General features: G+C 56.3%; 1 protein-coding gene across 1 annotated transcript; it reads right to left on the bottom strand.

Annotated features, from left to right (window-relative positions):
• Positions 1 to 956: 956 nt before the first annotated feature.
• Positions 957 to 26093, bottom strand: LOC142907396 (calcium homeostasis modulator protein 2-like). Its single transcript, XM_076056880.1, has 6 exons — positions 25937 to 26093; positions 21626 to 21868; positions 16107 to 16258; positions 5066 to 5230; positions 3976 to 4128; positions 957 to 1385 (listed from the first exon to the last, which is right to left on the bottom strand). Exons 2-6 carry the CDS (start codon positions 21864 to 21866, stop codon positions 957 to 959), a joined length of 1140 nt encoding a protein of 379 aa, XP_075912995.1. The 5' UTR covers positions 21867 to 21868; positions 25937 to 26093.
• Positions 26094 to 26124: the final 31 nt, after the last annotated feature.

Here is a 26124-nt window from a genome sequence, read left to right as displayed (position 1 = left end):
GCTTCCCACACCTCACCGCCACGCTCCCACATCCCCTTCATTCTTTTGTTCAAAAGAAGACCCACACCCTGTTGTTTGGCAGTCTGCTGCCCCGAGTAGAGGACTGTCCACCCCTCATGGTGGCAGGAGCCAGAACCGGTCCACCGGACCTCCTAAATGCCGCATAGATCCAGGCGGTACCGGTCCAGCTCCCGACAGAGGAGTGGCAGCCTCTCCTCCGCAGTGAGCGTTCGAACATTCCACGTGGCCACCCGTAGTGGCTTTTCATTGTTTCTGGAGGAGGAGCCCCGAGGGTAGGTATTCAATCTCCTGGCTCCGCCAATTGGGGTTTGGCCAGGAGACGTCATAGACGCCTGGCCCCCCTCTCCCCAAGGCACTGCCCACCACAGCATTGTCCACCACAGCGTTGCCGTCCAGCATCACGAGGAGGTAGGGGGTTGTTTTGCTGTACCCACCCACACACACTCACTCACTCACCCACTCAATCACCCACTCAATCACCCACTCACTCACTCACTCACCCACCCACTCACCCACTCACCCACCCACCCACCCACTCACCCACTCACCCACACACTCACTCACTCACCCACTCACTCACTCACCCACCCACTCACCCACACACTCACTCACTCATTCACCCACTCACTCACTCACCCACTCACTCACTTACTCACTCACCCACTCACCCACCCACTCACTCACTCACCTACTCACTCACTCACCCACCCACTCACCCACTCACTCACCCACTCACCCACCCACCCACCCACTCACTCACCCACTCACCCACGCACTCACTCACTCACTCACCCACCCACTCACTCACCCACTCACCCACTCACTCACTCACCTACTCACTCACTCACTCACCCACCCACTCACTCACCCACCCACCCACCCACTCACCCACTCACCCACCCACCCACCCACTCACCCACCCACCCACCCACCCACTAAAGCGTAGACTCGTTCAGGCGCAAGGCAGCCTTCCCGAGTGCCCGGCCTTCCCCGTCAACTTCGTCTGCCACGAGAGGAACCATCTCGGATCCTCCTCCACCGCCACCACCACCACCACCACCACCACCGCCGCGCCTGTCCATCGCCCATCGGTGAAGCGCCGAGTAACTCCAGCTGCCACTACCGGCAGCCACGGTGAACGGTCGCGAGGCCTGCCGCCAGTCGGCCTCGCTGGGCGAGCGGTAGCCGGGGCGGGCAGGCGGAGACGGTGGACCTCCTCCGTCACCACCAGCCTCCTCATCCTCCTCATCCTCCTTCTCGGGGCTCGGCACGGCACGGTAGCCGCCGGGAGAGGCGGCGGAGGCGGTGGTGGCGGTGCCGAGGAAAGCGGCGACGTTCTGCCTGGCCAGATGCAGTGCGTGGGCCTGGCGGGGAGGGTGGGGTGGGTGGGTGGGTGGGTGGGTGAGTGGGTGGGTGAGTGGGTGGGTGAGTGGGTGAGTGGGTGGGTGAGTGGGTGGGTGAGTGGGTGAGTGAGTGGGTGAGTGAGTGAGTGAGTGGGTGAGTGGGTGAGTGGGTGGGTGGGTGAGTGAGTGAGTGAGTGGGTGAGTGGGTGAGTGAGTGAGTGAGTGGGTGGGTGAGTGGGTGAGTGGGTGAGTGAGTGGGTGAGTGGGTGAGTGGGTGAGTGGGTGGGTGGGTGAGTGAGTGAGTGAGTGGGTGAGTGGGTGAGTGAGTGAGTGAGTGGGTGGGTGAGTGGGTGAGTGGGTGAGTGAGTGGGTGAGTGGGTGGGTGGGTGAGTGGGTGGGTGAGTGGGTGAGTGGGTGGGTGAGTGGGTGAGTGGGTGAGTGGGTGGGTGAGTGGGTGGGTGAGTGGGTGGGTGAGTGGGTGTCTCCCCGTGTCTCCTCCTGTCTCCCCGTGTCTCTCCATGTCTCCCGGTGTCTACCTGTGCCTCAGCGCTGAAGGTGTCTCTCTCAGACCCCGTGTCTCCCCGTGTCTCCCCCCATGTCTCTCCGTGTCTCTCCCCGTGTCTCCTCGTGTCTACCCATGTCTTCCCGTGTCTCTCCCGTGTCTCCCCGTGTCTCTCCCCCCCGTGTCTACCTGTGCCTCAGCGCGGAAGGTGTCTCTCTCTCCCCGTGTCTCTCCCCCGTGTCTCCCCGTGTCTCCCGGTGTCTCTCTCAGCCCCCGTGTCTCTCCCCGTGTCTCCCCGTGTCTCTCCCCGTGTAAACCCCGTGTCTCCCCGTGTCTCCACGTGTCTCTCCCCGTGTCTCCCCGTGTCTCTCTCAGCCCCCGTGTCTCCCCCGGTGTCTACCTGTGCCTCAGCGTTGAAGGTGTCTCTCTCAGCCCGCGTGTCTCTCCCCCGTGTCTCCCCCGTGTCTCTCCCCCGTGTCTCCCGGTGTCTACCTGTGCCTCAGCGCTGAAGGTGTCTCTCTCAGACCCCGTGTCTCCCCGTGTCTCTCCCCGTCTCTCCCCGTGTCTCCCCGTGTCTCCCCGTGTCTCTGTCAGCCTCCGTGTCTCCCCGTGTCTCCCCGTGTCTCCCCGGTGTCTACCTGTGCCTCAGCGCTGAAGGTGTCTCTCTCAGCCCCCGTGTCTCCTCCTGTCTCCCCGTATCTCCCCGTGTCTCCCCGTGTCTCTCTCAGCCCCCGTGTCTCCCCGTGTCTCTCCCCGTGTCTCCCCCCGTGTCTCCCCGTGTCTCCACGTGTCTCCCCGTGTCTCCCCGTGTCTCTCTCAGCCCCCGTGTCTCCCCGTGTCCCCCCGTGTCTCCCCCGTGTCTCCCCGGTGTCTACCTGTGCCTCAGCGCTGAAGGTGTCTCTCTCAGCCCCCGTCTCTCCCCGTGTAAACCCCGTGTCTCCCCGTGTCTCTCTCAGCCCGCGTGTCTCCCCGTGTCTCCCCGTGTCTCTCCCCGTGTCTCTCCCCGTGTCTCCCCGTGTCTCTCTCAGCCCGCGTGTCTCCCCGTGTCTCCCCGTGTCTCTCCCCGTGTCTCTCCCCGTGTCTCCCCGTGTCTCTCTCAGCCCGCGTGTCTCTCCCCCGTGTCTCCCCCGTGTCTCTCCCCCGTGTCTCCCGGTGTCTACCTGTGCCTCAGCGCTGAAGGTGTCTCTCTCAGACCCCGTGTCTCCCCGTGTCTCTCCCCGTCTCTCCCCGTGTCTCCCCGTGTCTCCCCGTGTCTCTGTCAGCCTCCGTGTCTCCCCGTGTCTCCCCGTGTCTCCCCGGTGTCTACCTGTGCCTCAGCGCTGAAGGTGTCTCTCTCAGCCCCCGTGTCTCCTCCTGTCTCCCCGTATCTCCCCGTGTCTCCCCGTGTCTCTCTCAGCCCCCGTGTCTCCCCGTGTCTCTCCCCGTGTCTCCCCCCGTGTCTCCCCGTGTCTCCACGTGTCTCCCCGTGTCTCCCCGTGTCTCTCTCAGCCCCTGTGTCTCCCCGTGTCCCCCCGTGTCTCCCCCGTGTCTCCCCGGTGTCTACCTGTGCCTCAGCGCTGAAGGTGTCTCTCTCAGCCCCCGTCTCTCCCCGTGTAAACCCCGTGTCTCCCCGTGTCTCTCTCAGCCCGCGTGTCTCCCCGTGTCTCCCCGTGTCTCTCCCCGTGTCTCTCCCCGTGTCTCCCCGTGTCTCTCTCAGCCCGCGTGTCTCCCCGTGTCTCCCCGTGTCTCTCCCCGTGTCTCTCCCCGTGTCTCCCCGTGTCTCTCTCAGCCCCCGTGTCTCCCCGTGTCTCTCCCCGTGTCTCCCCGGTGTCTACCTGTGCCTCAGCGCTGAAGGTGTCTCTCTCAGCCCGTGTGTAAACCCCGTGTCTCCCCGTGTCTCCCCGTGTCTCCCCGTGTCTCCTCCTGTCTCCCCGTGTCTCCCCGTGTCTCCCCGTGTCTCCCCCGTGTCTCCCCGGTGTCTACCTGTGCCTCAGCGCTGAAGGTGTCTCTCTCAGCCCCCGTGTCTCCCCGTGTCTCCCCGTGTCTCCCCGTGTCTCCCCGTGTCTCCCCGTGTCTCCTCCTGTCTCCCCGTGTCTCCCCGTGTCTCCCCCGTGTCTCCCCGGTGTCTACCTGTGCCTCAGCGCTGAAGGTTTCTCTCTCAGCCCGCGTGTAAACCCTCCAGTACTGCAGCTGGAGGGACGGCACAGGCGACTGACAGAGAGACATCAGGCGCAGGATGAACACCACTAGGGCGCTGAGTAGCAGCAGGACCCAGCCCATTACCTGCAACAGTATCAGGGGGTGAGTGGGTGGGTGAGTGGGTGAGTGAGTGAGTGAGTGGGTGAGTGGGTGGGTGGGTGAGTGAGTGAGTGAGTGGGTGGGTGGGTGGGTGAGTGGGTGAGTGAGTGGGTGAGTGAGTGAGTGAGTGGGTGGGTGGGTGAGTGAGTGAGCGAGTGGGTGAGTGAGCGAGTGAGTGACTGACTGACTGAGTGACTAACTGAGTGAGTGACTGACTGAATGACTGAGTGAGTGACTGAGTGACTGAGTGAGCGTGTGAGTGAGTGACTGAGTGAGTGACTGACTGACTGACTGAGTGACTAACTGAGTGAGTGACTGAGTGAATGACTGAGTGAGTGATTGAGTGAACGTGTGACTGAGTGACTACGTGAGTGAGTGAGTGAGCCTGTGAGTGAGTGACTAACTGAGTGACTACGTGAGTGAGTGACTGAGTGAGTGAGCGTGTGAGTGAGTGACTGACTGAGTGACTGAGTGAGTGAGCGTGTGAGTGAGTGAGTGACTGAGTGACTGAGTGAGTGAGCGTGTGAGTGAGTGACTGAGTGACTACGTGAGTGAGTGAGTGAATGACTGAGTGGCTGAGTGAGTGAGTGGCTGAATGAGTGACTGACTGAGTGACTGAGTGAGTGACTGAGTGACTGACTAACTGAGTGACTACGTGAGTGAGTGAATGAGCGTGTGAGTGAATGAATGACTGAGTGACTACGTGAGTGAGTGAGTGAGCGTGTGAGCGTGTGAGTGACTAACTGAGTGACTACGTGAGTGACTGAGTGAATGACTAACTGAGTGACTAACTGACTGACTGACTGAGCGTGTGACTGACTGAATGACTGACTGACTAACTGAGTGAGTGACTGAGTGACTGACTAACTGAGTGACTAACTGAGCGAGCGACTGACTGGCTGAACGACTGAGCGAGTTTGACCTCTGACTCGAACTGCATCTTGTCCATGAGCGTGGAGCGAATTTCCCGCTCATCTTCGACGCTGAGCCAGGAGCTGAGCCTGAGCGAGTCGCAGGGAACACGTGCCAGAGACTCACGGGGAAGCAGCTGGCTCACGTTGGGGTGGGCAAACACCCACACGCCACTCTAGTCACACACACACAGTGTGACACACACACACAGTGTGACACACACAGTGTGACACACACACACAGTGTGACACACACACACAGTGACACACACACACAGTGACACACACACACACACAGTGAGACACACACACAGTGACACACACAGTGTGACACACACAGTGACACACACAGTGACACACACAGTGTGACACACACAGTGACACACACGGTGACACACACACACACAGTGACACACACAGTGTGACACACACACACACACAGTGACACACACAGTGACGCACACAGTGTGACACACACAGTGTGACACACACACAGTGACACACACACATAGTGACACACACACAGTGAAACACACAGTGACACACACACAGTGACACACACACACAGTGACACACACACAGTGACACATACACACACAGTGACACACACACACAGTGACACACACACACAGTGACACACACACACACAGTGACACACACAGTGACACACACACAGTGTGACATACACAGTGAAACACACACAGTGACACACACACAGTGACACACACACAGTGTGACACACACAGTGACACACACACAGTGTGACACACACACACAGTGACACACACACACAGTGACACACACAGTGACACACACAGTGACACACACAGTGTGACACACACACACACACACAGTGACACACACACAGTGACACACACAGTGTGACACACACACACACACAGTGACACACACACACAGTGACACACACACAGTGACACATACACACACAGTGACACACACACACAGTGACACACACACACAGTGACACACACACACACAGTGACACATACACACACAGTGACACACACATACAGTGACACACACACACAGTGACACACACACACACAGTGACACACACAGTGACACACACACAGTGTGACACACACAGTGAAACACACACAGTGACACACACACAGTGACACACACACAGTGTGACACACACAGTGACACACACACAGTGACACACACATACACAGTGACACAACAACAACAACCGCCATTCGCCACTAAGTGGCGGTGACGTCACCACGACGCTTGTGCCAGGCTATGTGCACCCTGAGGCCACGTGAAGTGTAGAACGCCCGCTGGCAGGAGGTCACGGGGCAGACCCAGGTGCCACGGGTCGACTGACTGAGATGACTGGCTGATGCACCACCTGTGCCCCCTACTGTGCCAACCTGCTGTGCTTTAGCCACCCGGCGCTCCGTTCGTTGTTGTGAGCGTCGCTCCTCCGCCCTCTGTTGTTGTTGGAGGGCGACTGCCTCCAACTGCCCAGTAGCGTACTTCACGAGCCTCCTCCACAGAAGCCGATCTTGACACCGCTGGTACCAGTCATCGGCAAGTCCACTCAGCTCCACGTCCTCCTGTACCACATCACTCCATCTCATCTCTAGCCTGTGCCGTGCCCGCTTAGCCCCCTCGATCCGGCCGAACAAAAGCTGTTTCGGCATGCGGTGGCTGGGCATGCGGGCTACATGACCCAGCCATCGCAGCCTTGCCCGCCGGAAGAGCTCACCGATGGGACCTTGCCCAAATCTTTCAAGGATTTGTGAGCTCCTCACACAATCCTGTCTGGTTAAACCCAGGATGGATCGTAGGCAGGCCAGCCTAAATGTTTCTAACCGGCGAAGATGTTCCATTAGGGGGGTCCACGTTTCGCAAGCGTAGAGAAGGGAGGGAATGACCGTGGCCGAAAAGACCTGAAGCTTAGTGCGGAGCGACAGACCAGGTAGCTTCCACACAGCGTTACGCAACCGATGAAAAGATATTGCCGCTCGACTGATTCGGAGTGAGACCTCTGCTGTTAAACTGGAGCCAGTCATAAGCACACTGCCCAGGTATGGGAAACTCTCCACTCTCTCCACAACTGCCCCATCACCGATTGGGATTTGTGGGGGTGGAGTGTCCGATGGTACAAAATACCCAGGCAGGTGCTTAGTTTTGGTGGGGCTGATGGCAAGGCCCCACCTCTTAGTGGCACGCTCCAGTCTCAGCAGCAGCGTCTCCAACTCCTCTTCTGACTGAGCAGCTATTACCAAATCATCAGCATACATAACGTGGTTGAGCAATAGGGAGCCATCCCTTGACCGCACCCGGGCATCGATCAGCCTCCCATTATATCTGTACCATATGGAGATTCCCCCGGTACAGCTATTGAAGGCTTCACGAACTACGTGGTCAAAATAGATGTTAAATAATGTGGGAGCCAGAGGACATCCCTGTCGCACCCCAAGGTGTACAGAGAATGGCTCTGACTCCCAGCCACGTAGTTTTACCTGGGCCCGCTCACCATCATGAAGGTACTTAATGATCGTGAGCAGAGGGTCAGGTACTCCAAAAGCACGAAGAACAACCCAGAGCCCAGGCCTACTGATGGTATCATAGGCCTTGACCAGGTCAATAAATCAGAGATGTAGGTTTTGTTGGAATTCCCTACACCTCTGTTGTAGCAGACAGACAGAAAATATGGCATCTGTGCAGGACCGCCCTTTCCTGAAACCGCATTGGGGCTCTGCAAGCCTCTCCTCAGCGTGCCTGGCAAGGCGATGCTGAATAAACCTTGCCAGGACCTTTCCCGGCACACTGGGGAGTGAGATGCCCCTGTAGTTGTTACAGTCTGTGCGGTCCCCCTTCTTAAAGAGGGGGAGCACCAGGGCATCCTTCCAATCCTGCGGAACCCGTCCAGTGGTCCAGACCGTTGTTATGATGTCATATAGGGCAGTCTGCACAAATGCCACCCTCCCTCAGCATTTCGCTTGGGAGATCATCTCTGCCCGCTGCCTTTCCTGGTCTCAGACTCCGGATCGCCTTCAGTACTTCCTCAACAGATGGCACCTCAGCCAGCCACTCACAGTGGGTGACTTCTTCCAATATTTGAGGCACCGCAGCCACAGCAGGGTCATCCTCACTTTGTGCCACGATGTTTTCCTGGCTGAGGGATTTTCCCTCCCCCAGGACCTCACAGAAATGCTCAGCAAATCTGCAAACCTGTTCCTGGGGGTCGGAGATTGGATCACCGTTTTTTCCCCTCATGATGTAATAGGTGTGGTGCTGCAGGTTACTTTTTTGATGGAGTTAAATAGAGATTTGTGATCACGGGCCACTGAGGCAGACTCCATCTCCTCAGCAACCCGCGACCACCACCCATCCTTGCAGCGCCTCACGGCTCTCCGAACCTCCGAGCGAAGGCTGCGGTAAGCCTCCTCATTCTCTGACGTGGGATTCTGTAGCCGATGACAGTGGGCCTGTTGCTTTTTCTCAACCATCCTGAACACCTCCTCTGTCAGCCAGGGTCTCTGGGGAGGTCTGGACCGCGTACCCAAAGCAGCCATTGCAGCTGCATGAGCCACAGTCCTAAACCTCGCCCATTTACCCTCGACATCAGGAGGAGTCGGGGACGATGCCAATCCCAGCTGCAAGCGATGATGAAATTCTCGCTTGCAACTTTCATCAGATAACTGAGACCGGGCCACTTTAGGTTGGAATGGGGTCCTGGGTGTATACCCACCACCGGAGTGGAAGAATGGCAGGCGCATCTTACAGATGACTAGTCGATGGTCAGAGGGCAGATCAGCTCCACGGTAGGTCCTGGTGTCAAGGACATGGGCTCGCATCCGCTGGTCCGTCACTATGTAGTCCAGCAGATGTTCTTGCTTGGACCCGGCATGTATCCATGATGTTGTATGGATGCGCCGATGCCGGAACAGCGTGTTGGTAATTACAAGCCCATGGGCTGCACAAAAATCTAGCAGCCTCCTACCGTTGTTATTGAGCTGATCTGGCCCATGCCCTCCAATCACTCCAGACCAGGTGCCAATATCATGACCAACTCGGGCATTGAAGTCACCCAACATGATGACTCTATCCCGAGGGGTCACTTTAGCCAGCACCTGTGACAGGAGGTCATAGAAGGCATCTGACTCATCGGCTTTGCCTGCATCCCTCCACGGATGTTCATCTTCGGTGGGGGCATAAGTAACCACGACCACCATTCCTCGCCTCCGGTTGATGGGAAGGCGAGCCCAAAGTAGCCTGGGGCTTACAGCTTCCCACACCTCATCGCCACGCTCCCACGCCCCCTTCATTCTTTTGTTCAAAAGAAGAGCCACACCCTGTTGTTTGGCAGTCTGCTGCCCCGAGTAGAGGACTGTCCACCCCTCATGGTGGCAGGAGCCAGAGCCGGTCCACCGGACCTCCTGAATGCCACAGAGATCCAGGCGGTACCGGTCCAGCTCCCGACAGAGGAGTGGCAGCCTCTCCTCCGCAGTGAGCGTTCGAACATTCCACGTGGCCACCCGTAGTGGCTTTTCGTTGTTTCTGGAGGAGCCCCGAGGGTAGATATTCAATCTCCTGGCTCCGCCAATTGGGGTTTGGCCAGGAGACGTCATAGACGCCTGGCCCCCCGGGGCCTCCGGCACAAGCTTATTAGTTACATATTTCAGTTTAACTCGTGGTGTAGTGGTAATTAATTGAAGGTGGAGGGTTTACCAGCCCCTCGCACCCGTCCAGAGCCCCCGTTTAGCCCCTGTGGTGGTCACAGACGGCATGAGGGGAGGAGCCAATCAAAATTGGATCTCCCCCCACAGCACTGTCCACGACAGGGTTGCCCGTCCGGCACCGCGAGGAGGTAGGGGGTTGTGTTGCCAGACACACACAGTGTGACACACACACAGTGTGACACACACACACAGTGACACACAGTGACACACAGTGACACACAAAGTGACACACACACAGTGACACACACACATACATTGACACACACAGTGACACACACAGTGACACACACACACAGTGACACACACACAGTGACAACAACAACAACCGCCATTCGCCACTAAGTGGCGGTGACGTCACCACGACGCTTGTGCCAGGCTATGTGCACCCTGAGGCCACGTGAAGTGTCGAACGCCCGCTGGCAGGAGGTCACGGGGCAGACCCAGCAGGTGCCACGGGTCGACTGACTGAGATGACTGGCTGATGCACCACCTGTGCCCCCTACTGTGCCAACCTGCTGTGCTTTAGCCACCCGGCGCTCCGCTCGCTGTTGTGAGCGTCGCTCCTCCGCCCTCCGTTGTTGTTGGAGGGCGACTGCCTCCAACTGCCCAGTAGCATCCTTCACGAGCCTCCTCCACAGAGGCCGATCTTGACACCGCTGGTACCAGTCATCGGCAAGTCCACTCAGCTCCACGTCCTCCTGTACCACATCACTCCATCTCCTCTCTAGCCCGTGCCGCGCCCGCTTAGCCCCCTCAATCCGGCCAAACAAAAGCTGTTTCGGCATGCGGTGGCTGGGCATGCGGGCTACATGACCCAGCCATCGCAGCCTTGCCTGCCGGAGGAGCTCACCGATGGGACCCTGCCCAGATCTTTCAAGGATTTGTGAGCTCCTCACACAATCCAGTCTGGTTAAACCCAGGATGGATCGTAGGCAGGCCAGCCTAAATGTTTCTAACCGGCGAAGATGTTCCATTAGGGGGGTCCACGTTTCGCAAGCGTAGAGAAGGGAGGGAATGACCGTGGCCGAGAAGACCCAAAGCTTAGTGCGGAGCGACAGACCAGGTAGCTTCCACACAGCGTTACGCAACCGATGAAAAGATATTGCCGCTCGACTGATTCGGAGTGAGACCTCTGCTGTTAAACTGGAGCCAGTCATAAGCACACTGCCCAGGTATGGGAAACTCTCCACTCTCTCCACAACTGCCCCATCACCGATTGGGAGTTGTGGGGGCGGAGTGTCCGATGGCACACAGTGACACACACACAGACACACACACAGACACACACACAGATACACAGACGCACACATAGACACAGTGACACACGCACATAGGCACACAATCACACACACAGGCACACACACAGATACACAGACACACACACGGACACAGTGACACACACACAGATACACACACAGACACACACAGATACACACAGATACACAGACACACACACAGACACAGTGACACACACACATAGGCACACACTCACACACACAGGCACACACACACAGATACACAGACACACACAGATACACACACAGAGACACACACACACGCACAGACAACAACAACAACCGCCATTCGCCACTAAGTGGCGGTGACGTCACCATGACGCTTGTGCCAGGCTATGTGCACCCTGAGGCCACGTGAAGTGTCGAACGCCCGCGGGCAGGAGGTCACGGGGCAGACCCAGCAGGTGCCACGGGTCGACTGACTGAGATGACTGGCTGATGCACCACCTGTGCCCCCTACTGTGCCAACCCGCTGTGCTTTAGCCACCCGGCGCTCCGCTAGACCCTGAGTCTCTACTACACCCTAAGTCTCTACTACACCCCGAGTCTCTACTACACCCCGAGTCTCTACTACACCCCGAGTCTCTACTACACCCTGAGTCTCTACTACACCCCGAGTCTCTGCTACACCCTGAGTCTCTACTACACCCCGAGTCTCTACTACACCCTGAGTCTCTACTACACCCTGAGTCTCTACTACACCCTGAGTCTCTACTACACCCTGAGTCACCCTGAGTCTCTACTACACCCTGAGTCTCTGCTACACCCTGAGTCTCTACTACACCCTGAGTCTCTACTACAGCCTGAGTCACCCTGAGTCTCTACTACACCCTGAGTCTCTACTACACCCTGAGTCTCTACTACACCCTGAGTCTACTAGGCCCTGAGTCTCCACTACACCCTGAGTCTCTACTACACCCCAAGTCTCTACTACACCCTGAGTCTCTACTACACCCTGAGTCTCTACTACACCCTGAGTCTCTACTACAGCCTGAGTCACCCTGAGTCTCTACTACACCCCGAGTCTCTACTACACCCTGAGTCTCTACTACACCCTGAGTCTCTACTAGACCCTCAGTCTCTACCACACCCTGAGTCTCTGCTACACCCCGAGTCTCTACTACGCCCCGAGTCTCTGCTACACCCTGAGTCTCTACTACACCCCGAGTCTCTACTACACCCTGAGTCTCTACTACACCCTGAGTCTCTACTACACCCTGAGTCACCCTGAGTCTCTACTACACCCTGAGTCTCTGCTACACCCCGAGTCTCTACTACACCCTAAGTCTCTACTACACCCCGAGTCTCTACTACACCCTGAGTCTCTACTACACCCCGAGTCTCTGCTACACCCTGAGTCTCTACTACACCCCGAGTCTCTACTACACCCTGAGTCTCTACTACACCCTGAGTCTCTACTACACCCTGAGTCACCCTGAGTCTCTACTACACCCTGAGTCTCTGCTACACCCTGAGTCTCTACTACACCCCGAGTCACCCTGAGTCTCTACTACACCCTGAGTCTCTGCTACACCTTGAGTCTCTGCTACACCCTGAGTCTCTACTACACCCTGAGTCTCTACAACACCCTGAGTCACTCTGAGTCTCTACTACACCCTGAGTCTCTACAACACCCCGAGTCACTCTGAGTCTCTACTACACCCTGAGTCTCTACTACACCCTGAGTCTCTGCTACACACTGAGTCTCTACTACACCCCGAGTCACCCTGAGTCTCTACTACACCCCGAGTCTCTGCTACACCCTGAGTCTCTACTACACCCCGAGTCTCTACTACACCCTGAGTCTCTACTACACCCTGAGTCTCTACTACACCCTGAGTCACCCTGAGTCTCTACTACACCCTGAGTCTCTGCTACACCCTGAGTCTCTACTACACCCCGAGTCACCCTGAGTCTCTACTACACCCTGAGTCTCTACAACACCCTGAGTCACTCTGAGTCTCTACTACACCCTGAGTCTCTACCACACCCTGAGTCACTCTGAGTCTCTACTACACCCTGAGTCTCTACTACACCCTGAATCTCTACTACACCCTGAGTCTCTACTACACCCTGAGTCACCCTGAGTCTCTACTACACCCCGAGTCACCCTGAGTCTCTACTACACCCTGAGTCTCTACAACACCCTGAGTCACTCTGAGTCTCTACTACACCCTGAGTCTCTACTACACCCCGAGTCTCTACTACACCCTGAGTCTCTACTACACCCTGAGTCTCTACTACACCCTGAGTCACCCTGAGTCTCTACTACACCCTGAGTCTCTGCTACACCCTGAGTCTCTACTACACCCCGAGTCACCCTGAGTCTCTACTACACCCTGAGTCTCTACAACACCCTGAGTCACTCTGAGTCTCTACTACACCCTGAGTCTCTACCACACCCTGAGTCACTCTGAGTCTCTACTACACCCTGAGTCTCTACTACACCCTGAATCTCTACTACACCCTGAGTCTCTACTACACCCTGAGTCTCTACTACACCCTGAGTCTCTACTACACCCTGAGTCTCTACTACACCCTGAGTCTCTACTACACCCTGAATCTCTACTACACCCTGAGTCTCTGCTACACCCTGAGTCTCTACTACACCCCGAGTCACCCTGAGTCTCTACTACACCCTGAGTCTCTACAACACCCTGAGTCACTCTGAGTCTCTACTACACCCTGAGTCTCTACCACACCCTGAGTCACTCTGAGTCTCTACTACACCCTGAGTCTCTACTACACCCTGAATCTCTACTACACCCTGAGTCTCTACTACACCCTGAGTCACCCTGAGTCTCTACTACACCCCGAGTCACCCTGAGTCTCTACTACACCCTGAGTCTCTACAACACCCTGAGTCACTCTGAGTCTCTACTACACCCTGAGTCTCTACTACACCCCGAGTCTCTACTACACCCTGAGTCTCTACTACACCCTGAGTCTCTACTACACCCTGAGTCACCCTGAGTCTCTACTACACCCTGAGTCTCTGCTACACCCTGAGTCTCTACTACACCCCGAGTCACCCTGAGTCTCTACTACACCCTGAGTCTCTACAACACCCTGAGTCACTCTGAGTCTCTACTACACCCTGAGTCTCTACCACACCCTGAGTCACTCTGAGTCTCTACTACACCCTGAGTCTCTACTACACCCTGAATCTCTACTACACCCTGAGTCTCTACTACACCCTGAGTCACCCTGAGTCTCTACTACACCCCGAGTCTCTACTACACCCTGAGTCTCTACTACACCCTGAGACTCTACTACACCCTGAGTCTCTACTACACCCTGAATCTCTACTACACCCTGAGTCTCTACTACACCCTGAGTCACCCTGAGTCTCTACTACACCCCGAGTCTCTACTACACCCTGAGTCTCTACTACACCCCGAGTCTCTACTACACCCTGAGTCTCTACTACACCCTGAGTCTCTACTACACCCTGAATCTCTACTACACCCTGAGTCTCTACTACACCCTGAGTCACCCTGAGTCTCTACTACACCCTGAGTCTCTACTACACCCTGAGTCTCTACTACACCCTGAATCTCTACTACACCCTGAGTCTCTACTACACCCTGAGTCACCCTGAGTCTCTACTACACCCCGAGTCTCTACTACACCCTGAGTCTCTGCTACACCCTGAGTCTCTACTACACCCTGAGTCTCTACTACACCCTGAGTCTCTGCTACACACTGAGTCTCTACAACACCCCGAGTCACCCTGAGTCTCTACTACACCCTGAGTCTCTACCACACCCTGAGTCACTCTGAGTCTCTACTACACCCTGAGTCTCTACAACACCCCGAGTCACTCTGAGTCTCTACTACACCCTGAGTCTCTACCACACCCTGAGTCACTCTGAGTCTCTACTACACCCTGAGTCTCTACTACACCCTGAGTCTCTACTACACCCTGAGTCTCTGCTACACACTGAGTCTCTACTACACCCCGAGTCACCCTGAGTCTCTACTACACCCTGAGTCTCTACTACACCCTGAGTCTCTGCTACACACTGAGTCTCTACTACACCCTGAGTCTCTACAACACCCTGAGTCACTCTGAGTCTCTACTACACCCTGAGTCTCTACCACACCCTGAGTCACTCTGAGTCTCTACTACACCCTGAGTCTCTACAACACCCCGAGTCACTCTGAGTCTCTACTACACCCTGAGTCTCTACCACACCCTGAGTCACTCTGAGTCTCTACTACACCCTGAGTCTCTACTACACCCTGAGTCTCTGCTACACACTGAGTCTCTACTACACCCCGAGTCACCCTGAGTCTCTACTACACCCTGAGTCTCTACAACACCCTGAGTCACTCTGAGTCTCTACTACACCCTGAGTCTCTACAACACCCCGAGTCACTCTGAGTCTCTACTACACCCTGAGTCTCTACAACACCCCGAGTCACCCTGAGTCTCTACTACACCCTGAGTCTCTGCTAAACCCTGAGTCTCTGCTACACCCTGAGTCTCTACTACACCCCGAGTCACCCTGAGTCTCTACTACACCCTGATTCTCTACTACACCCCGAGTCACCCTGAGTCTCTACTACACCCTGAGTCTCTGCTAAACCCTGAGTCTCTGCTACACCCTGAGTCTCTACTACACCCCGAGTCACCCTGAGTCTCTACTACACCCTGAGTCTCTGCTACACCTTGAGTCTCTGCTACACCCTGAGTCTCTACTACACCCTGAGTCTCTACAACACCCTGAGTCACTCTGAGTCTCTACTACACCCTGAGTCTCTACAACACCCCGAGTCACTCTGAGTCTCTACTACACCCTGAGTCTCTACAACACCCCGAGTCACTCTGAGTCTCTACTACACCCTGAGTCTCTACCACACCCTGAGTCACTCTGAGTCTCTACTACACCCTGAGTCTCTACTACACCCTGAGTCTCTACTACACCCTGAGTCTCTGCTACACACTGAGTCTCTACTACACCCCGAGTCACCCTGAGTCTCTACTACAGCCCGAGTCTCTGCTACACCCCGAGATCCGGACTCCAACCGGTCACCTGGAATTCGCTGGCTCCACATTCGTAGTAGTTCCCGCGGAGGAATGTTGCGACGAGCCACACGACGGGAGCCAGGAGGGAGCGGGAGAGAGCCTGGACACTCAGGACGCAGCAGACGCCAGGGCCGATGGGAACGCTGTTAGTGACACAGCCTGGATCAGATACACACACAGATACACACACAGATACACACACACACAGATAGACAGATACACACAGATACACACACACACACAGATACACCGATACACACACAGATACACACACAGACAGACAGATACACACAGATACACACACACACACAGATACACACACAGATACACACACAGATACACACACACACACACAGATACACACACAGATACACACAGATACACACACACACAGATACACAGATACACACACAGATACACACACAGATACACACACACACACACAGATACACACACAGATACACACAGATACACACACAGATACACAGATACACACACAGATACACACACACACACAGATACACAAACAAAGATCCCCCATATAGCCTGTAACAGACTGTAGGGGCAAGTGCTGTTAGCGATCAGCACCTATGAAGGCCGGAACGGTACACGAGGGGGTGGGTGGCCAGCACCACGCCCGACCGCCTTTGTCTCCCTAGTGGCGATGTTTACTACACACCGCACCAGGTACTCATTTGAGGCTGAGTCGACCTAGGGGAGGCCCGGGACCGGTTCAGATAATCGTCACTGGTGTTGGCCGTGAGCGGGAATCGAACCCGGGTCGCCAGGTTCATAGCGCAGCGTAGCGCTAACCGCTACACTACCGCTCCCCACAAGATACACACACACAGACACAGATAGATACACACACACACAGATACACACACACACAGATACACACACAGATACACACAGATACAAAGATACCCACACACAGACACACACACAGATACACACACACACACACAGATACACACACAGATACACACAGACACACACAGATACACACAGATACACAGACACAGATACACACACACACACACACAGATACACACAGATACACACACAGACACACACACACAGACACACACACAGACACACAGACACACACAGACACACAACAACTGCCATTCGCCACTAAGTGGCGGTGACGTCACCACGACGCTTGTGCCAGGCTATGTGCACCCTGAGGCCACGTGAAGTGTCGAACGCCCGCTGGCAGGAGGTCACGGGGCAGACCCAGCAGGTGCCACGGGTCGACTGACTGAGATGACTACTGGCTGATGCACCACCTGTGCCCCCTACTGTGCCAACCTGCTGTGCTTTAGCCACCCGGCGCTCCGCTCGTTGTTGTGAGCGTCGCTCCTCCGCCCTCCGTTGTTGTTGGAGGGCAACTGCCTCCAACTGCCCAGTAGCGTCCTTCACGAGCCTCCTCCACAGAGGCCGAACTTGACACAGCTGGTACCGGTCATCGGCAAGTCCACTCAGCTCCACGTCCTCCTGTACCACGTCACTCCATCTCTTCTCTAGCCCGTGCCGCGCCCGCTTAGCCCCCTCAATCCGGTGGCTGGGCATGCGGGCTACATGACCCAGCCAACGCAGCCTTCCTCGCCGGAGGAGCTCACCGATGGGACCCTGCCCAGATCTTTCAAGGATTTGTGAGCTCCTCACACAATCCAGTCTGGTTAAACCCAGGATGGATCGTAGGCAGGCTAGCCTAAATGTTTCTAACCGGCGAAGATGTTCCATTAGGGCGGTCCATGTTTCGCAAGCGTAGAGAAGGGAGGGAATGACCGTGGCCGAGAAGACACACACACACAGAGACACACACAGACACACACACAGACACAGATACACACACGTGCACAGATACACACACAGACACAGATTCACACAGACACAGTCACACACACAGACACAGATACACACACAGATACACACATAGATACAGACATAGACACACACACACAGACACACAGATACTCACAGACACAGATACCCACACAGATACACACACAGACACATATACACACACAGATACAGACACACGCACAGACACACACAGACACAGATACACACACAGATACAGACATAGACACAGACACACACACACAGACACACAGATACAGACACACGCACAGACACACACACAGACACAGATACCCACACAGATGCACACGCAGACACAGATACAGATACACACACAGATACAGACATAGACACACAAACACACACACACACAGAGGCACACACAGACATAGACACACAGACACACACACCAAAACACAGAGACACACACAGATACAGATACACACACAGAGACACACATAGACACACACACACTGAGACATACAACAACCGCCTTTCCTGCATCCCTCCACGGATGTTCGTCTTCGGTGGGGACATAAGTAACCATGACCACCACTCCTCGCCTCCGGTTGATGGGAAGGCGAGCCCAAAGTAGCCTGGGGCTTACAGCTTCCCACACCTCACCGCCATGCTCCCACGCCCCCTTCATACTTTTGTTCAGAAGAAGAGCCACTCCCTGTTGTTTGGCAGTCTGCTGCCCCGAATAGAGGACTGTCCACCCCTCATGGTGGCAGGAGCCAGAGCCGGTCCACCGGACCTCCTGAATACCGCAGAGATCCAGGCGGTACCGGTCCAGCTCCTGACAGACGAGTGGCAGCCTCTCCACTAAACAAACACCAGAACCAGCGCACCAGACCTCCTGAACACCGCAGAGATCCAGGCGGTACCGGTCCAGCTCCCGACAGAGAAGCGGGCAGCCTCTCCTCCTCCACACACAAACAACAGAGCCACCGGTCCACCGGACCTCCTGAACGCCGCAGAGATCCAACCCTATGGGCCGGCGTACCGCTAGCGACACGGGGCTAGTCTACCGGTAGCGAGACGGGGCTAGTCTACCGCTAGCGACATGGGGCTAGTCTACCGCTAGCGACATGGGGCTAGTCTACCGCTAGCGACACGGGGCTAGTCTAATGGCAGCGAGACACGGGGCTAGTCTACCGCTAGCGACACGGGGCTAGTCTACTGGTAGCGACACGGGGCTAGTCTACCGGTAGCGACACGGGGCTAGTCTACCGCTAGCGACATGGGGCTAGTCTACCGCTAGCGACACGGGGCTAGTCTAATGGCAGCGAGACACGGGGCTAGTCTACCGCTAGCGACACAGGGCTAGTCTACCGGTAGCGACACGGGGCTAGTCTACCGGTAGCGACACGGGGCTAGTCTACCGGCAGCGAGACACGGGGCTAGTCTACCGGTAGCGACACGGGGCTAGTCTACCGCTAGTGACATGGGGCTAGTCTACCGGTAGCGACACGGGGCTGGTCTACCGCTAGCGACACGGGGCTAGTCTACCGCTAGCGACATGGGGCTAGTCTACCGCTAGCGACATGGGGCTAGTCTACCGGTAACGACATGGGGCTAGTCTACCGCTAGCGACATGGGGCTAGTCTACCGGTAGCGACATGGGGCTAGTCTACCGCAAGCGACATAGGGCTAGTCTACCGGTAGCGACATGGGGCTAGTCTACCGCTAGCGACATGGGGCTAGTCTACCGGTAGCGACATGGGGCTAGTCTACCGCTAGCGACATAGGGCTAGTCTACCGGTAGCGACATGGGGCTAGTCTACCGGTAGCGACATGGGGCTAGTCTACCGGTAGCGACATGGGGCTAGTCTACCGCTAGCGACATGGGGCTAGTCTACCGGTAGCGACACGGGGCTAGTCTACCGGTAGCGACACGGGGCTAGTCTACCGCTAGCGACACGGGGCTAGTCTACCGCTAGCGACATGGGGCTAGTCTACCGCTAGCGACACAGGGCTAGTCTACCGCTAGCGACACGGGGCTAGACTACCGCTAGCGAGACACGGGGCTAGTCTACCGCTAGCGACATGGGGCTAGTCTACCGCTAGCGACACGGGGCTAGTCTACCGCTAGCGAGACACGGGGCTAGTCTACCGGCAGCGAGACACGGGGCTAGTCTACCGCTAGCGACACGGGGCTAGTCTACCGCTAGCGACACGGGGCTAGTCTACCGCTAGCGACACGGGGCTAGTCTACCGGTAGCGACACGGGGCTAGTCTACCGGTAGCGACACGGGGCTAGTCTACCGGTAGCGAGACACGGGGCTAGTCTACCAGCAGCGAGACACGGGGCTGGTCTACCGGCAGCGAGACACGGGGCTGGTCTACCGGCAGCGAGACACGGGGCTGGTCTACCGGCAGCGAGACACGGGGCTGGTCTACCGGCAGCGGGACACGGGGCTGGTCTACCAGTAGCGACACGGGGCTAGTCTACCGGTAGCGAGACACGGGGCTAGTCTACCGGCAGTGAGACACGGGGCTGGTCTACCGGCAGCGAGACACGGGGCTGGTCTACCAGTAGCGACACGGGGCTAGTCTACCGGCAGCGACATGGGGCTAGTCTACCGGTAGCGAGACACGGGGCTGGTCTACCGGTAGCGAGACACGGGGCTAGTCTACCGGCAGCGAGACACGGGGCTAGTCTACCGGTAGCGAGACACGGGGCTAGTCTACCGCTAGCGACACGGGGCTGGTCTACCGGCAGCGACATGGGGCTAGACTACCGGCAGCGAGACACGGGGCTGGTCTACCGGCAGCGAGACACGGGGCTGGTCTACCGGCAGCGAGACACGGGGCTGGTCTACCGGTAGCGAGACACGGGGCTAGTCTACCGGTAGCGAGACACGGGGCTAGTCTACCGGTAGCGAGACACGGGGCTAGTCTACCGGTAGCGAGACACGGGGCTAGTCTACCGGTAGCGAGACACGGGGCTGGTCTACCGGTAGCGAGACACGGGGCTGGTCTACCGGCAGCGAGACACGGGGCTAGTCTACCGGTAGCGAGACACGGGGCTGGTCTACCGGCAGCGAGACACGGGGCTGGTCTACCAGTAGCGACACGGGGCTAGTCTACCGGTAGCGAGACACGGGGCTGGTCTACCGGTAGCGAGATACGGGGCTGGTCTACCGGTAGCGAGACACGGGGCTGGTCTACCGGCAGCGACATGGGGCTAGACTACCGGCAGCGAGACACGGGGCTAGTCTACCGGTAGCGACACGGGGCTAGTCTACCGGTAGCGACACGGGACTGGTCTACCGGCAGCGAGACACGGGGCTAGTCTACCGGCAGCGAGACACGGGGCTGGTCTACCGCTAGCGAGACACACGGGGCTGGTCTACCGGTAGCGAGACACGGGGCTGGTCTACCGCTAGCGAGACACACGGGGCTGGCCTACCGGCAGCGAGACAAGGGGCTGGTCTACCGCTAGCGACACACACGGGGCTGGCCTACCGGCAGCGAGACACGGGGCTGGTCTACCGCTAGCGACACGGGGCTAGTCTACCGCTAGCGACACGGGGCTGGTCTACCGCTAGCGACACGGGGCTAGTCTACCGCTAGCGAGACAAGGGGCTGGTCTACCGCTAGCGACACACACGGGGCTGGTCTACCGGCAGCGAGACACCCGCCGGACCGTACCGGCGAGCGACCGCTGAGTGTGATTGTTGACGGCGAGCCCCGCGAGGAGCAGGAGGAGCGCGGGGCCGAGGGCGGACAGGCCGGCCAGGGCCGGGTTCCGCCCCGGCGAGCAGGGGCAAGCCGTCGCCACGACGGTGAACAGCTCGTGGCCGGCGAACACGCAGAGGGCCACCAGCGACGCCACCAGCGACGACTGGCGGCCACGCAGGAACGCCATCGCCGGGACCAGCAGAGACTCCATGGCTGGGGGGGGGGGGGGGGGAGAGGGGGGGGGAGGGGGGGGGAGAGGGGGGGGGGGAGTGTGGGTCTCTATGAGTGTGGGTCTCTATGAGTGTGGGTCTCTGTGGATCTCTATGAGTGTGGGTCTCTATGAGTGTGGGTCTCTGTGAGTGTGGGTCTCTGTGAGTGTGGGTCTCTATGGGTCTCTGTGGGTGTGGGTCTCTATGGGTCTCTGTGGGTGTGGGTCTCTATGGGTCTCTGTGGGTGTGGGTCTCTATGAGTGTGGGTCTCTGTGGGTGTGGGTCTCTGTGAGTGTGGGTCTTTGTGAGTGTGGGTCTCTGTGGGTCTCTATGAGTGTGGGTCTCTATGAGTGTGGGTCTCTGTGAGTGTGGGTCTCTGTGGGTCTCTATGAGTGTGGGTCTCTATGAGTGTGGGTCTCTATGAGTGTGGGTCTCTGTGAGTGTGGGTCTCTGTGGGTCTCTATGAGTGTGGGTCTCTATGAGTGTGGGTCTCTATGAGTGTGGGTCTCTATGGGTCTCTGTGGGTGTGGGTCTCTATGAATGTGGGTCTCTGTGGGTGTGGGTTTCTATGAGTGTGGGTCTCTATGAGTGTGGGTCTCTGTGAGTGTGGGTCTCTATGGGTCTCTGTGGGTGTGGGTCTCTATGGGTCTCTGTGGGTGTGGGTCTCTATGAGTGTGGGTCTCTGTGAGTGTGGGTCTCTGTGAGTGTGGGTCTCTGTGAGTGTGGGTCTCTGTGAGTGTGGGTCTCTGTGAGTGTGGGTCTCTATGAGTGTGGGTCTCTGTGGGTCTCTATGAGTGTGGGTCTCTGTGGGTGTGGGTCTCTGTGGGTGTGGGTCTCTATGAGTGTGGGTCTCTGTGAGTGTGGGTCTCTGTGAGGGTGGGTCTCTGTGGGTGTGGGTCTCTATGAGTGTGGGTCTCTGTGTGTCTCTATGAGTGTGGGTCTCTATGGGTGTGGGTCTCTGTGAGTGTGGGTCTCTGTGTGTCTCTATGAGTGTGGGTCTCTGTGTGTCTCTATGAGTGTGGGTCTCTATGGGTGTGGGTCTCTGTGAGTGTGGGTCTCTATGAGTGTGGGTCTCTATGAGTGTGGGTCTCTATGAGTGTGGGTCTCTGTGGGTCTCTGTGAGTGTGTGTCTCTGTGGGTCTCTGTGAGTGTGTGTCTCTGTGAGTGTGGGTCTCTATGAGTGTGGGTCTCTATGAGTGTGGGTCTCTATGGGTGTGGGTCTCTATGAGTGTGGGTCTCTGTGTGTCTCTATGAGTGTGGGTCTCTATGAGTGTGGGTCTCTGTGGGTGTGGGTCTCTATGAGTGTGGGTCTCTGTGTGTCTCTATGAGTGTGGGTCTCTATGGGTGTGGGTCTCTGTGAGTGTGGGTCTCTGTGTGTCTCTGTGAGTGTGTGTCTTTGTGGGTCTCTGTGAGTGTGTGTCTCTGTGAGAGTGGGACTCTATGAGTGTGGGTCTCTATGAGTGTGGGTCTCTGTGGGTGTGGGTCTCTATGAGTGTGGGTCTCTGTGTGTCTCTATGAGTGTGGGTCTCTATGGGTGTGGGTCTCTGTGTGTCTCTATGAGTGTGGGTCTCTGTGGGTGTGGGTCTCTATGAGTGTGGGTCTCTATGGGTGTGGGTCTCTGTGAGTGTGGGTCTCTGTGTGTCTCTATGAGTGTGGGTCTCTGTGGGTGTGGGTCTCTATGAGTGTGGGTCTCTGTGGGTCTGGGTCTCTGTGGGTTTCTGTGAGTGTGGGTCTCTGTGGGTCTCTATGGGTCTCTGTGAGTGTGGGTCTCTGTGAGTGTCTATGAGTGTGGGTCTCTATGAGTGTGGGTCTCTGTGGGTCTCTATGAGTGTGGGTCTCTATGAGTGTGGGTCTCTATGGGTCTCTATGAGTGTGGGTCTCTGTGAGTGTGGGTCTCTGTGGGTCTCTGTGAGTGTGGGTCTCTATGAGTGTGGGTCTCTATGGGTCTCTATGAGTGTGGGTCTCTATGAGTGTGGGTCTCTGTGGGTCTCTATGAGTGTGGGTCTCTATGAGTGTGGGTCTCTATGGGTCTCTATGAGTGTGGGTCTCTGTGAGTGTGGGTCTCTGTGGGTCTCTGTGAGTGTGGGTCTCTGTGAGTGTGGGTCTCTGTGGGTGTGGTTCGCTGTGGGTCTCTGTGAGTGTGGGTCTCTGTGGGTCTCTGTGTGTCTCTATGAGTGTGGGTCTTTATGAGTGTGGGTCTCTGTGGGTGTGGGTCTCTATGAGTGTGGGTCTCTATGAGTGTGGGTCTCTGTGAGTGTGGGTCTCTGTGAGTGTGGGTCTCTATGAGTGTGGGTCTCTGTGAGTGTGGGTCTCTATGAGTGTGGGTCTCTATGAGTGTGGGTCTCTGTGAGTGTGGGTCTCTATGAGTGTGGGTCTCTATGAGTGTGGGTCTCTGTGAGTGCGGGTCTCTGTGAGTGTGGGTCTCTATGAGTGTGGGTCTCTATGAGTGTGGGTCTCTGTGAGTGTGGGTCTCTGTGGGTGGGGGTCTCTATGAGTGTGGGTCTCTGTGAGTATGGGTCTCTGTGGGTGTGGGTCTCTATGAGTGTGGGTCTCTGTGGGTGGGGGTCTCTATGAGTGTGGGTCTCTGTGAGTATGGGTCTCTGTGGGTGTGGGTCTCTATGAGTGTGGGTCTCTGTGAGTGTGGGTCTCTATGAGTGTGGGTCTCTGTGGGTGTGGGTCTCTATGAGTGTGGGTCTCTGTGGGTCTGGGTCTCTGTGAGTGTGAGTCTCTGTGGGTCTCTATGAGTGTGGGTCTCTATGAGTGTGGGTCTCTGTGGGTCTGGGTCTCTATAAGTGTGAGTCTCTGTGGGTCTCTATGAGTGTGGGTCTCTATGAGTGTGGGTCTCTGTGAGTGTGGGTCTCTATGAGTGTGGGTCTCTATGAGTGTGGGTCTCTGTGGGTGTGGGTCTCTATGGGTTTCTGTGAGTGTGGGTCTCTGTGGGTCTCTGTGAGTGTGGGTCTCTGTGAGTGTGGGTCTCTGTGGGTGTGGGTCTCTATGAGTGTGGGTCTCTATGAGTGTGGGTCTCTGTGGGTTTCTGTGAGTGTGGGTCTCTGTGGGTCTCTATGTGTCTCTATGGGTCTCTATGTGTCTCTATGGGTCTCTATGGGTCTCTATGTGTCTCTATGGGTCTCTATGGGTCTCTATGTGTCTCTATGTGTCTCTATCTATCTCTATGGGTCTCTATGTGTCTCTATGTGTCTCTATGAGTATGTGTCTCTATGGGTCTCTATGTGTCTCTATGGGTCTCTATGTGTCTCTATGTGTCTCTATGAGTATGTGTCTCTATGGGTCTCTATGTGTCTCTATGGGTCTCTATGTGTCTCTATGGGTCTCTATGTGTCTCTATGGGTCTCTATGTGTCTCTATGTATTTCTATGTGTCTCTATGTATCTCTATGGGTCTCTGTGTCTCTATGTATCTCTATGTGTCTCTATGTATCTCTATGTGTCTCTATGTATCTCTATGGGTCTCTATGTATCTCTATGTATCTCTATGTATGTCTATGGGTCTCTATGTATCTCTATGTATCTCTATGTATCTCTATGGGTCTCTATGCATCTTTATGTATCTCTATGTATGTCTATGGGTCTCTATGTATCTCTATGGGTCTCTATGTATCTCTATGTATCTCTATGTGTCTCTATGTTTCTCTATGTATCTCTATGAGTCTCTATGTATGTCTATGAGTCTCTATGTATCTCTATGGGTCTCTATGTATCTCTATGTATGTCTATGGGTCTCTATGTATCTCTATGGGTCTCTATGTATCTCTATGTATCTCTATGGGTCTCTATGCATCTTTATGTATCTCTATGTATGTCTATGGGTCTCTATGTATCTCTATGGGTCTCTATGTATCTCTATGTATCTCTATGTGTCTCTATGTTTCTCTATGTATCTCTATGAGTCTCTATGTATGTCTATGAGTCTCTATGTATCTCTATGGGTCTCTATGTATCTCTATGTATCTCTATGAGTCTCTATGTATCTCTATGTATCTCTATGTATCTCTATGGGTCTCTATGTATCTCTATGTATCTCTATGTGTCTCTGTGGGTCTCTCTTTCCTCACCTGCACGAGGTCTGCGAGGCCGATGTATCCCTCCGCATGCGCCAAAGTCGAAGTGGGCGGGGCGACTTGGGGGGGGCGGGGGGCGTGGCCGAAGTGGCGGAAGCGGCGGCAACTGAGGCGGTGAAGCGGCCCAACCAGCGCGCGGGGCGAGCCGTTGTCCCGCCCCCTTTTCTCTCCCACGGCCCCGC

Source organism: Petromyzon marinus, chromosome 78 (assembly GCF_048934315.1).
Source record: "Petromyzon marinus isolate PM22_M1 ecotype Great Lakes invasive population chromosome 78, UKy_Petmar_22M1.pri1.0, whole genome shotgun sequence".
NCBI classification, from domain to species: domain Eukaryota; kingdom Metazoa; phylum Chordata; class Hyperoartia; order Petromyzontiformes; family Petromyzontidae; genus Petromyzon; species Petromyzon marinus.
The sequence above is the reverse complement of the archived record's forward strand: the minus strand, read 5'-3'. Positions and strand labels throughout refer to the sequence as shown.

Coding starts and splice junctions, on each gene's coding strand:
- LOC142907396 (XM_076056880.1), bottom strand. CDS start 21,866: ATGGAGTCTCTGCTGGTCCCGGCGATGGCGTTCCTGCGTGGCCGCCAG. Junction 5,231..16,106: donor GTGGAGCCAGCGAATTCCAG/GTGACCGGTTGG, acceptor GTGTGTGACTAG/AGTGGCGTGTGGGTGTTTGC. Junction 4,129..5,065: donor AGATGCAGTTCGAGTCAGAG/GTCAAACTCGCT, acceptor ATACTGTTGCAG/GTAATGGGCTGGGTCCTGCT.